Source organism: Triticum aestivum, chromosome 6D (assembly GCF_018294505.1).
Source record: "Triticum aestivum cultivar Chinese Spring chromosome 6D, IWGSC CS RefSeq v2.1, whole genome shotgun sequence".
NCBI lineage: Eukaryota > Viridiplantae > Streptophyta > Magnoliopsida > Poales > Poaceae > Triticum > Triticum aestivum.
In genome coordinates, this window is record NC_057811.1 from 289,270,125 (window position 1) to 289,282,881 (window position 12,757).

The window sequence follows — 12,757 nt, forward strand, 5'->3', positions numbered from 1 at the left end:
GTGATGCAACAAAGTAAAGATAAGTATTTCCCTCAGTTAAGAACCAAGGTATCGATCCAGTAGAAGGAATGCACAAGTCTTCAATAGATGCACCTGCACAAACTAACAAACACTTGCACACAACGCGAAAAAGGGGTTGTCAATCCCTTCACGGTTACTAGCAAGAGTGAGATCTGATAGAGAATGATATAAAAGATAAATAAAAGTGTAAAATAAAGTAAATAAAAATAAATTGCAGCAAGGTATTTTTGGGTTTTTGGTTTTATAGATCTGAAAGTAATATGATAAAAATAGACTCGGGGGGGCATAGGTTTCACTAGAGGCTTCTCTCTTGAAAGAAACATATGATGGGTAAACAAATTACCGTTGAGCAACTGATAGAAAAGCGCATAATTGTGACGATATCTACGGCAATGATCATGAATATAGGCATCACATCTGTGACAAATAGACTGAAACGATTCTGCATCTACTACTATTACTCCACACATCGACGCTATCCAGCATGCATCTAGTGTATTAAGTTAACAAGAACGGAGTAATGCCTTAAGCAAGATAACATGATGTAGAGGGATAGATCCAATCAATATGGTAAAACCCCCATCTTTTCCTTAATGACAACAGTACAAATACATGCCTCGCTACCCCTATTGTCACTGGGTGAGGACACCGCAAGATTGAACCCATCACAAAGCACCTCTCCCATTGCAAGAAAAATCAATATAGTTGGCCAAACCAAATCAATAGATCGGAGAGAAATACAAAGCTATCTTAATCATGCATAAAATAGTTCAGAGAAGACTCAAATAATATTCATTGATAATCTGATCATAAATCTACAATTAATCAGATCTCAACAAACGCACCGCAAAGAAGATTACATTGAGTAGATCTCCAAGAACATCTAGGAGAAAATTGTATTGAAGATCAAAGAGAGAGAAGAAGCCATCTAGCTACTAGCTATGGACCCGTAGGTCTGTGGTAAACTACTCACACGTCATCGGTAGGGCACCAAGGTTGGAGTAGAGGCCCTCCGTGATCGAATCCCCCTCCGGCAGAGTGCCAGAAAAGGCCCCAAGATGGGATCTCATGAGAACAGAAGCTTGCGGTGGCGGAAAAGTATTTTTGGTGTGCCCTCTGGTATACGAGGAATATTTCAGTATTTATGGAGCTGAGATTAGGGTTAGGGGGTTCTGAGGGGCCCACAAGCTTGGGGGCGCGCCCTACCAGCTTGTGGCTCCCTCTTGGCCCCTCCGGCCTCCTCCCGAAGCTTTGTGGTTGTCTTTTGGTCCGAGAAAACCCCTCAAAAAGTTTCATTCCATTTGGTATTGATTTTCTATAATAGGCAAAAACAAGGAAAAACGGCAACTGGCACTGAGCACTAGGTTAATAGGTTAGTCCCAAAAAAATGATATAAAATAGCATATTAATGCATATAAAACATCCAAGATAGATAATATAATAGCATGGAACAATAAAAACATTATAGATACGTTGGAGATGTATCAATGATCTCTTTGTGATGCTCCACTTGAACTTGCACACCGCAACCTTGATGACGATCACCACTTGATGTCATCCTCCATGGGTTATATGATATCTTCCTTTTGATGCACGCCCATTGAAATCTACCTAACCCCAAAAGGAACTCTCACATAGACCATGGGTTAGTACAGAAACCGTAATGGACAATGCTAACCATACCATGAGATCACTTGATCCCACTCGGTATATCTTCTACGCTTTGTGTGTTGATCAACTTGAATCCACTATTTGTACTTAGTCTTGATCAACCTTGAATCAAATCTTCTTTCTTCATAAAGCTGATGTCTTGAAGGTAAATATGAATGTTCACACAATCTTCTTCTTCGAGACATGCTTGCAATAGGATCAACTCTCACATGATCAATTTTTGTATAACTCCTTGAATAGCATCTTGGTCAACACAAAATCTTCTTCAAATAAGGTCTACACCAACTATCATATGTAATTTATTGTTGCTGTTGTTCCTTATCGTCATTAGCACCGATGTGTCAACCCTTAGTCGTCTCTTTCTCTTCAAGAATTCCCGCCAGCCGATTTCATAGAATGATATGTGGCCGTTTGTGTCCGTCTTGTACAGAAGGCTGGTGACAGGCCCTGCTACTGTCGGCGTGGAAGCACGATCACCTATGGGGCATGGGTGCCTGATGCGGCTTGAACTACGCCGGTATGTCCCCAAAGAGGAAGGGATGATGCAGCACAGCTACGGTAGGTATTTTCCTCAGTGATGAGACCAAGGTTATCGAACCAGTAGGAGAACCATGCAACATTACGTAAACGGTACCTGCACAGAAAGAACAAATACTTGCAACCCGACATAAAAGAGGGGTTGTCAATCCCTCCCGGGTAAAAAGATAGATAAAATTGTAGTAGATTGGATAGATCTCGCGGAAACGCGAGATAAAATAAATAACAACAAATTGCAGCAAGGTATTTTTGGGTTTTTGGATTAATAGATCTGAAAATAAAAGTGAATAAAAGTAGATCTCAAAGGCAAATATGATAAAGAAGAGACCCGGGGGCCGTAGATTTCACTAGTGGCTTCTCTCGAGAAAAATAGCATACGGCGGGTAAACAAATTACTGTTGGGCAATTGATAGAACTTCAAATAATTATGATGATATCCAGGCAATGATCATTATATAGGCATCACGTCCAAGATTAGTAGACCGACTCCTGCCTTCATCTACTACTATTACTCCACACATCGACCGCTATCCAGCATGCATCTAGTGTATTAACACTACAAAAAAAAGACACATCCGTGACATTTTGGGCCGAACGAATTTTTTTTCTGTCATACTTATGACACTTCTATGATGATAATTGTGACAAAACCCGGTATCATCATAGATGTGGTGGGCTCCTACTTCTATGACAAAAAATCATGACAGGAAATGGGCTTTTCGTCCTAAGCGGGCCGGAGACGCAGCTGCATGATATTCTTTGGGCCGTCCATGATGGAGGTTACGGTCGATGGTCGGGGCCGAGCGATGCACGGAGGGATTGCGCATTTCTCTCGTACACGTACGCGCGTGGGTACGAGGCGTTGGGCTCTAACTGAACCCAAGCGAGGCGTTCACCTACTGAACCTGGGCGATTGCACTGGCTACGCATTACTGAACCCAAGCGATTGCACTGGCTACGCATTACTGAACCCAAGCGATTGCACTGGCTACGCATTACTGAACCCGAGCGATCGATCTATCCCTTGCTGTTAACTAAACCCAATCGAGTGATTCCTTCGCTACTGCTGCTAACTGAAGCCGATCGAACCTGCTGCCTCTTGATGAACAGTGAGCATTGTTGGGGTTGGATGAACAATTTCCGGTGGGGGTTGGATGAACAGGACCCCGTGGTAGTAGAGGATGTTGCCGCTGGATGAACAGGACCCCGATCGAGCCGGTTGGGGGTGGATGAACAGGACCCGTGGAGGGTTGGTTGAGCGGTAGCCGGTGGAGAGCTGGATGAACAGTAGCCCATGGAGGGCTGGTTGAACAGTAGCTAGTGGAGGCTGGATGAACAGGAGCCCATGGATGAACAGTAGCTGGTGGAGGCAGGAGGGAGACGCCGTGGATGAACAGTCGCAGGTGGAGGCTGGAGGAGGTCGACGGTGGATGAACAGTAGCCCGTGTAGGCTGGAGCGAGGCAGTAGACGGTGGATGAACAGTAGCCCGTGGAGTCCCATTTTGCGGTACGCCACACCCCTCCCGATGAACATGACCACCGTTTCAACCGTAGGAGGTCGAAGAGAAGTCTGTTTCCTCCGTTTTGCGGTATGCCACACCCCTCCCGATCAACAGGACCCCGTTTCGACCGTAGGAGCTCGAACAGAAATCTGTTTCCACCGTTCTACGGTACACCAGACCCTTCCAGATGAACAGGACCCCGTTCCGACCGTATGCGGTCGAACAGAAGCTCATTTCCTCCGTTCTGCGGTACGCCAGACCTTGTTTCGGCTGTTCCGTCCAAGTCGGTTGGCTCCCGATGAACAGGACGCGTTCCGACCCAGTGGCTTCGCTCCCGATGCACAAGACGCGTTCCGACCCAGTCACTTGGCCTCGGTGAAGACGACGTTGTTTCCTCCGTTCCGACCCAGCCGGTTAGCTGCCGATGAACAGGACGACGTCGCTGTCGTCCGTTGCCTCTCCATGTCATGAGCCCTGACCGTACGTATGCGCGAGTACGCGTTCGAGACCCCGCCCTTATGTACGTACATAGCCGTATTTAATTTTTTGCAGCGTGGTTGTATGTACGTGTACACGATATATATATAGACGGGACTGCGTGACATGCTATGTCCGCGCGCACTACTATGACACGTGCATCTCCTTACTCAGACACGGTTCATCGCTGCAGATAGACTGATCGACCAGTATGTACGTACACGATCGCGACCAGACAGACAACCCGATGTACGGTTCGACCCGGTGGGTCCCAGTTATCAGGGAGGATAAGGAGGCACTTCCTTCCGTGCGAAGATATAGCTGGTGGGTCCCAACTGTCAGGAAGGATAAGGAGGCACTTCCTTCCGTGTGAAGATATAGCTGGTGGGTCCCAGCTGTCAGGGGGAAGAATCGTTTTTTTTTTGTTGCCAATTTTGGAGTGGAACAGCAGGGCTGGCCCAATTGTGGCATTTGCCCACTCTGCAAGCATGTTAATGAATCTGCGCCTCACCTTCTATTCCATCGCAGATTCTCCCAACGCGTTTGGGTGGATGTGGCTTCGTGGATCGGTCTCAACAATGACATTACCACGAATTGGCGGCACGAGGTCTCGGTCAAGGACTTGTGCTTCATGATTGTCCTGGATAGGAGGGCCCTCGAGGAAGGCCCTCACTTACTTGTGCATGTCTGTTTCCTGGGAGCTTTGAAATGAGCATACCATTAGAATTTTTAGGAATAATGTTGCCACTGCGACCATTGTTACCGCTAGGATCAAAGAGAAGGCCCTTTTTATGGGCACTTATCTCTTCTCCCCGCCTTGCGGGTCTCTGTTAAAATTCCTCTCTTAACTAATGAAAATGGCAAATCTTTTAAAAAAAAATTAAAACTGCTTGACCCAGACAAGAACCGGCTCTTTGTTTATGTATTGGTTTTCAGGGTTTTTGATCCAATCTCATTTCTACCATTAAAATAAAATGTGAAAACAAATGTGAAGAACTCGTCCGTTTTTGTTCCTAGAAGATATGCCCATCGGTGGTATTACAACATAACCAATTATATACGAGAGTCTCCGAAAAAGAAAAAGGAAACATCAACACTCTCTTACATATACAGTACAGTACAATTGTACGTACTCCCTCCGTTCCTAAATACTTGTCTTTCTAGGCATTTCAAATGACTATCACAAACGGATGTATGTAGACATATTTTAGAGTGTAGATTCACTCATTTTACTCCGTATGTAGTCATTTGTTGAAATGCCTAGAAAGACAAGTATTTAGGAACGGAGGGAGTACGTTGCAAAGGACAAGAAGTCGCGCACAGACGAACACATCGCCACGGTTCTGACTTCCGAGTTTAGTTGTTCTTCTTGCGTTTCTCAATGAAGAAGAAGAAGGCGAGGGAGGCGACGGAGAAGGCGGAGAATACGCCGGCGGCGACCTTGATGGAGGTGGTGACGCCGGTGATGCTGACGACGTTGAAGGCGGAGGCGGGCGCGGTCTGGCCGTAGGCGACCTGCGTGCCGGAGGCGTCGAGCGCGTAGGCGCGCACGTAGTAGGTGGCGGTGGGGATGTCGAGGGCGACGCGGTACTCGACCTTGCCGGTGCCGGGGTAGGCCTGCTGGGTGACCTTGAACTGGCAGGTCTTGTCCTTCTTGAGGTCGTCGTGGGTCTTGCGCCACTCGCGCTCCTTCTGGCTCACCGGCGCGTAGCAGAGGCTCACCTTCACGTTCTTGTATTCGGCGTCCTTGCCGGCCGGCTGGCTCGCGTTCAGGGCCCACGTCACCGTGATCACGTCCTCGCCGGCGTGAAGAACTGGTCAAGGATCAGTTGATTTAGTCGTTAGCGTTAAGAAGATCCTTGTTTCCGTTCTCTGTCTTTGTTAACACCAATCCGTGAGATGCATATGCGACGGACGTACCTTGGCCGGGACTGGGGGATGCCGTGACGTCGAGGGTCACAGGCAGCTTGGAGAGGTACGCCACGGCGGCCGCCGGCGCGCAGCAGCCGGCGGCGAGGACCACCACCAGCAACGCCATGGCCAGCTCCGACCGTGCCATCGCCGCGATTCTAGCTTGGAACTTGGGCTCGAACTCGCAGCTGCTCGGTCAGAGAAGGTTGCGGCGGTTTGATGGATGGGAGAGATGGACGAGTACGGGTGGGTTTAGCGTGTATATGTAGGCACGTCGAGAGCGCCGACCATGAGCTGGAGCTGCCATCCCTCTTGCGTTCGAGGAGCCGGGGCACCCATTTGATTAACCTAATTACGATCGAAAGTCAGATCATCAACTGGTAGTTTTTATTTATTTTGTCTTCTCCGGCCAGCGGATGCTCTAGAGGGTCCGGAAGAGCGAGATGCGGCGACTGCAAATTAAGCTGCGGCAGGAGTCATTAACTGAGCTAATTATTGAAAAAATCTCGATTTTTTGTTCTATGTGCTTGCGTTCCAAACAAGAACTATTAGCTCGTCCCCAGTCGAGTACATGTATCATCGTCGACATTTCTGTCCATATCCATCCAGACATTGGCAGACTGAGCGTCGCGTCCTGAGTGGCAGCCGACTATGAGGGAGAGCATTTCTAGTGCAGTTAGCCTTCCTTGTCTACAGCTGCAATTAGCTTACAAAGTGTTCACCTAGCTGTTGCAAATTTTATCCCAAAAAGAAAAGAAAAAACTATTGTTAATTTTATTGTGCAACGGACTGCAGCCAAAAAGCTCAACGGATTTCCATATGTTTCTCCATGTTGAATTTGTTGACAGCAAAAACATGCCGACATTGAAAACGGCAGTTAAAAAGCCATTGCAATACAACAAGAGGTCCGAGGCATACATAGTTCACGTGACTCTTAGCCATAACCAAAGGCTACAAGGGTGCATTATTTGCTTCACTTGGCTTTATCAATCAGAACGTAAGAGAAGCCATTTGACTTGTATAAAACGTTAGGAGGAGCCACCGGTGCAGATGAATCATCAACAACCTAGCACAGCAAGAATTGTATAAAACGTTAGCAATTGTACAGGTTTCATATCTAGGCTCCCTTTGGAACAATGCCATTGTACTTAAGCGGATTTCTACATATTTTTATTTGTAATAAGTTTAGACTGGTGAAGTGAGTCGTATTTCTCTGCTGTCTATACATTTTTTTTTGAACTGCCCAATTTTATTCAAAATACAAAAGCTGAATGACTTAAAGAATTTCCAACAAAATTAGTGTTGCCATCAAAATATATTCATTCAGAGAATCTCATCCCGATTACATACACATAAGTCAACATATGTACAGATAATGAGCAGGTTACACAAGCAATGCAACGAGAAAAGCTACTGCTAAATCCTATCTAATTTAATTATTTCTTCCATTCCATGGAAGAGAGAATGGAATCTCTGCCATTCCATGAACACGACAAATGGAAGTCACGGCTCAAACATAGTACAAGTTAAGTTACCGACATGGCAGATGCTAGGATCTTGGGCACATCATCTTCTTCGCTCACTCCGCTCCGTCAAGAATGGATGCTCAAGGGCCTCTTGGGCCGTTAGGCGGCTTGCTGGATCATAACTCAGCAGCCCTTGCAAAAGATTGATGAAGTCACCAGCAGAATGCTCAACGTTTTGCATCACCAGATTCTGCTTGCATAAAATCAGTCCGATTCATAAGCCAAACAAATCTAAAAATGGTCGCAATTTGAACGGTAACAACAGGATAATACCTGAAGCCGAGGCAGCTTCATGACAGCTTTCATGCTTTCCCGTGAGGCACATCCTTCAGACCAGTTTAAACGGCCCTTCCTCACATATTTCTCACCATGTCGACTACACAAAAGGAACAACAAAACACATAGTTTGAGTAATCCTCTCGCATGGCTGAAAGCTTATGACACTGGTATGGATCAAGGACGGCAACATACTCAGCCTTCTTGAGCATGTGATATGGCAACGGCCCAAGCACCCTCTCCATCATAGCAAGATGCTCCAAATTTTCATGGGTTTGAAACAGCGCCTCTCCCTGCAGTACCTCTGGTAACTCAAAAACTCCATCCTTGTGACTTGATAACAGATCAAAGTAAGCCCCAATGACGTACCGTGCAGAGTTCAACTAGTATACACCCAACGCTCCAGATATCACATGGGTAACTCCATCCAAGTCCTGAACAACCGTCATGGCAAATATAAATAACTTACAACCCCAAAATCTGGCTGAGGGGAAGAGCCTTTGCACTGGACGAGAAAGATACCCAGGATAACTTCCGGAGCCCGATAATGCCTAGTAGAAACTACATAGGTCTGGTCCTGCTGGTCATATGTGGTGCTGCCAAAATCAATAACCTTTATTGAACTGGACTTGGGCACACGTTTGTAGTAGGATCCCTCCTTCGGTGAACGGGATGAAACCTAGCAGTTATTAGCCAAGAATTAGCACAAACACCATACACAATAAACTAAAGTTGAATAATTTATAACTGCAAGGCCAAGTTAGAAAAAGAAAAAAGTATACTTTGTAATCAGGAACTTTAATGTACTCCGGAGAAACAAGAAGAATGTTCTCGGGCTTTAAATCAGTGTGAATGAGGCGCAAATCATGCATAACTGCAACACACATTACAGAGAAGATAAATATTTGACAAAAGCACGTTAGATAATCCTAGCGATCATGAATTAAAAAGTCATCAACAGATGACACCCTAAAATAATGGAATAATGATCTACAATAGCATACTACTGCAGGTACAAGGGGTAGCGGAAGTGTGCACACACATGCTAGACATTCCAACAGTTGTTTGGCAACCTCCCGAACTATGGCAACTGGGAATGAGCGGTAACTGTTTTTCCGCAGAAAATCATATAAGCTTGGCCCAAGCTTCTCACAGACCTGCCCACCATTCATTCAAATTCACCAATGTTTAAGCTCAGGGTTATCTCTTGTGGTTAGTTGATAACTCTGCCATAATCTAATGATGTACTTACAATACAGATATGGTTACGATAGTCAAACCAGTTCCGAATTTGAACACAACTGCAAAATAGACCAGCTTACATACAGGCAATCTTAACAAAGTAAATCACACACAGGAATACAATATACACGGCAGGAATTGTGAAAGTGAAACTGAGGACTCACCTGGATCTGCTTTTTTCATATTTACAAAGCTGCTCGAGCATGCCAATTTCTATCATTGCAGCATCCCTGTACTTCTTAATGCCTCTGATGATCTTAATAGCCACCATTTCTTTCCGTTCCCTGTCCCAACATTCCAACACCTGACCAAAGGTACCTGATGTATTTGCAAACACATAATCAATTATGAGCACATCCTGCCGACGTCAACAATAGCAGTGTGCAAGAATCGCCTTGAGAATTCCAACATATCAACAGATGTAAAGGCTGCTGTCCAAACTGACCTTCACCCATTTTTGCATTAATCCTATCTGCAAACATAGATACAAACCATAAGAACAAAAATATGGAAAACGCTACACAGTTGAGAAATAAACAAACAAACTTGTGATAAGGTAATTACAGCGTGATGTGAGGTTGTCTCCCACAGCAAAAACATAATGTCCATCCTTGTCATCTTCTCTCAGGGGAGGGGTCGCAAAACGAAAAAGGCCTTGGGCCTCCTGAGAGGAAACAATACCACCTGAAGATAGCCCCATTGTCATAGCACTAATTACATTTGCAACCTCTTCCCCACACAACTTTTTTAGCTGCACCAGAAGACAATTATAAAAGGTTAGGAATAAAGAAAGTTTGAAAAAGAAATTCCATTTTACAACAACGAAATTCAGGAGATAAATTAGGATACAGACTGCAAAATATTATGCAGTTGCTACAAAATATCAGCATGGCCAAAACTGGAGGAATCTGATTGCGTTAGACTTAGTCATATGCAAATCTTCAGGAAACAATCAATTACTTAAGCGCAACAGATTATAATGAACGATAAAAGATCGACATAAATCAAGTGGAAACAAACATAAATCAAGTGGAAACAACATACTGCATCCTCGTCTGTTCCTTTTTTTTTATCGAACAGCATGCAAACCCTCGTAAACGGATCCGAAGGGTGTGCAAATTATTGAGAAACTCGGGAATATATACACCTACGATTATTAATCTTATCCAAGCAAAACTAAAGCATAATTCGGCCAACCCACGCCCTAATACGGAAACAGATGAACAGTATCACACTCAAATCTAAGTAAAAAGGCAAGGATCTACTTCGGGAGATCTGCATATGCTAACTATCGAAACGATTGAAATCGACATGACAGCAACTACTAATTAACGCAAACAAGCCACTACCCTGCAGATCTGCAGGCTAAAAGTTAAAAAAAAAACCGCGTACGGACCGGGGGTATACCTGAGGAATCTCGGGGCCGACATCCCAGCCAAGGCGCTGCCGCTTGCGCGGGCGGCGGTCGAGCGGCGCGTGCGGCATCTCGGCAAGGCACTCCATCGCTACCGAACGAAGCTCTCGAGACGAAGGCGGCGGGGCCAATTGGTTTGGTCTCCGGTGCGCAGCAACGAAGGAACGAATTCCGTGCGTCTCTAACCCTAGCACCCGCAGTTTATGGCGAGAGGGGAAAGAGATTAGGTGGCTCGCGGTGACGGGCGCGGGGGCAACACGCCTACAGGCTGTGCCGCTGACGGTTTCGGGCCAGGTCTGGTTTGCGGGCCAGAGCAGCCACCTGGCCCACACGTCCGCGATGTATCGGCGGAGGCGTGGGTAGGAGAATCGGTGGGTGTGGTAGACGCGTCCCTCGCTAGGGGCGTGGACCGCTCGTTCCTCCGTCGCGGTGTGCTTTTGCCGATCGGATTCGTGCACGCAGTTTCGCTACCAAGCTATCCGTCCACTCCGAGTGACGCGTGGGACCAAATCCAGGTTGGCCCAGATGTCAGATGGATCGATCCTTGTGCTGTTTCCTTCCGTCTTTTTTTTTCTTTTTGACATCACTGTTTCCTTCCGTCTTGGTTTGGTGGACCAAACAATTGAAGGCCAAAACCATGAGCCTCACGCTCGTCCTCTGCAATTGGTTGGGTGTTTATTAAACCCACGAGAGGAAGCAGTACACTCTTGTGAGTATGACATGTGGACCAGAGGCTACGATGGCCCACCGCTCGGTGACTACCTTCCAGAACGCACTCTGTGGAGAAATTGAAAACATATAACTGCGGTTTGGGCTTCTAACCCTAGTTGAGTTACGGAAAGGAATATCCGGCAACGAAACCCCTCGGTATGGTTTTCTAACCTGAGTTGGAGCTGGGTTATGAAAAGGAATATTCGGCACCTAAATTCGCACGGCATATTATCGGATTCCCCAATACAACCAACCGCAAGCAAGAGACCCCGTCATCAAAAAAAAACCGCCAGCAAGAGACGGAAATATCTTCTCCACACAATGAGATTTATATCCACACATGTGAAGAGTCCGGCTAGGAGAAAAGCGTTGAGAGAGTTCGTCGATGCCACTCGGCCGGGGATTTATTGTGCTCAGGAGTCCAAATTGGATGTTGTAGATCAATTTACCATTCTACAGCTTTGGTCCATCGTATCATTTTGGTGTGGGACTCATCGATCGCGACCATCACTAACGGTGTGCGTGACTCTAATTTTATTACGGCTTACGTGACACCGAGGGAGGGTGCACCTTGGTGGATTTCGGTTGTCTATGGGCCACAAGAGGATCATGAGAAGATCCAATTCATGGAAGAGCTGTCTGCGAGGCGATTGCTCTGTCCCGGACCTTGGTTAGTGATTGGAGACTTTAATCTCATCTTGAACGCGGCTGATAAGAGTAATGCCAACCTTGACAGGAGAATGATGGGAAAATTTAGACGGTTTGTGGATTCCAATGGTCTTAAGGAGCTCTTCTTGCATGGTCGTGCTTTCACGTGGAGCAACGAGAGGGAGAACCCCACCCTCACTAAGATTGATAGAGTGTTTGTCTCGGTCGATTGGGAGCTCGACCATCCTGATGGTTTGCTGCAAGCTCTGTCCACGGCCATTTCAGACCATTGTCCGCTTCACCTTGCCATGGAGGATCACTTACAGCCTCATAGAAGGTTTCGCTGAATCTTTTTGGACCAAACTTGGCGGTTTTGATGAGGCAGTGGTAGAGGCTTGGACATGTGACCCCAACATCTCGGACCCCTTCCTCAGACTAGACGTGCTTCTTCGTAAGACAGCTCATGATCTAACGGCTTGGGGACTGAGAAAGATTGGCAATGTTAAGCTTCAGATTGCTCTGGCAAACTGGATCATTCTGCAGCTTGATCGGGCAATGGATCACCGCACCCTCTCGGCAGAAGAAAGATGGCTCCGGAACACCCTCAAGCTCACTTCCTTGGGTTTGGCTTCGCTCGAGCGCACGATTGCACGGCAACGTTCGCGAATCCGCTGGCTGGGCGAAGGAGATGCTAACACCAAGCTGTTTCATCTGGTGGCTAATGGCAGAAAGTTGAGAAACTTCATACCGGCATTGCAGCTCGAGGACTCTGTTATCACAGACCAAAACGGCAAGGAGGAGGCTTTCTATAATGCATATAA

General features: G+C 46.3%; 2 protein-coding genes across 3 annotated transcripts; both read right to left on the minus strand.

The window, feature by feature from the left end:
* Window positions 1–5,197: 5,197 nt before the first annotated feature.
* Window positions 5,198–6,435, minus strand: LOC123144698 (high-affinity nitrate transporter-activating protein 2.1). Its single transcript, XM_044563909.1, has 2 exons — window positions 6,129–6,435; window positions 5,198–6,022 (listed from the first exon to the last, which is right to left on the minus strand). The coding sequence occupies exons 1-2, from the start codon at window positions 6,265–6,267 to the stop codon at window positions 5,565–5,567; spliced, it is 597 nt and encodes a 198-aa protein (XP_044419844.1). The 5' UTR covers window positions 6,268–6,435; the 3' UTR covers window positions 5,198–5,564.
* Window positions 6,436–6,869: 434 nt separating this feature from the next.
* LOC123144697 (serine/threonine-protein kinase AFC2) lies at window positions 6,870–10,833 on the minus strand. Of its 2 annotated transcripts, XM_044563908.1 has the most exons (13): window positions 10,571–10,833; window positions 9,728–9,914; window positions 9,609–9,635; window positions 9,328–9,481; window positions 9,174–9,222; window positions 8,964–9,078; window positions 8,704–8,795; window positions 8,444–8,600; window positions 8,291–8,355; window positions 8,117–8,214; window positions 7,919–8,021; window positions 7,659–7,835; window positions 6,870–7,185 (listed from the first exon to the last, which is right to left on the minus strand). In XM_044563908.1, the coding sequence occupies exons 1-12, from the start codon at window positions 10,664–10,666 to the stop codon at window positions 7,686–7,688; spliced, it is 1,293 nt and encodes a 430-aa protein (XP_044419843.1). In that variant the 5' UTR covers window positions 10,667–10,833; the 3' UTR covers window positions 6,870–7,185; window positions 7,659–7,685. The 2 variants fall into 2 exon arrangements, with proteins under 2 accessions (XP_044419843.1, XP_044419842.1); XM_044563907.1 differs by lacking the exon at window positions 6,870–7,185 and having other exon boundaries at window positions 7,420–7,835.
* Window positions 10,834–12,757: the final 1,924 nt, after the last annotated feature.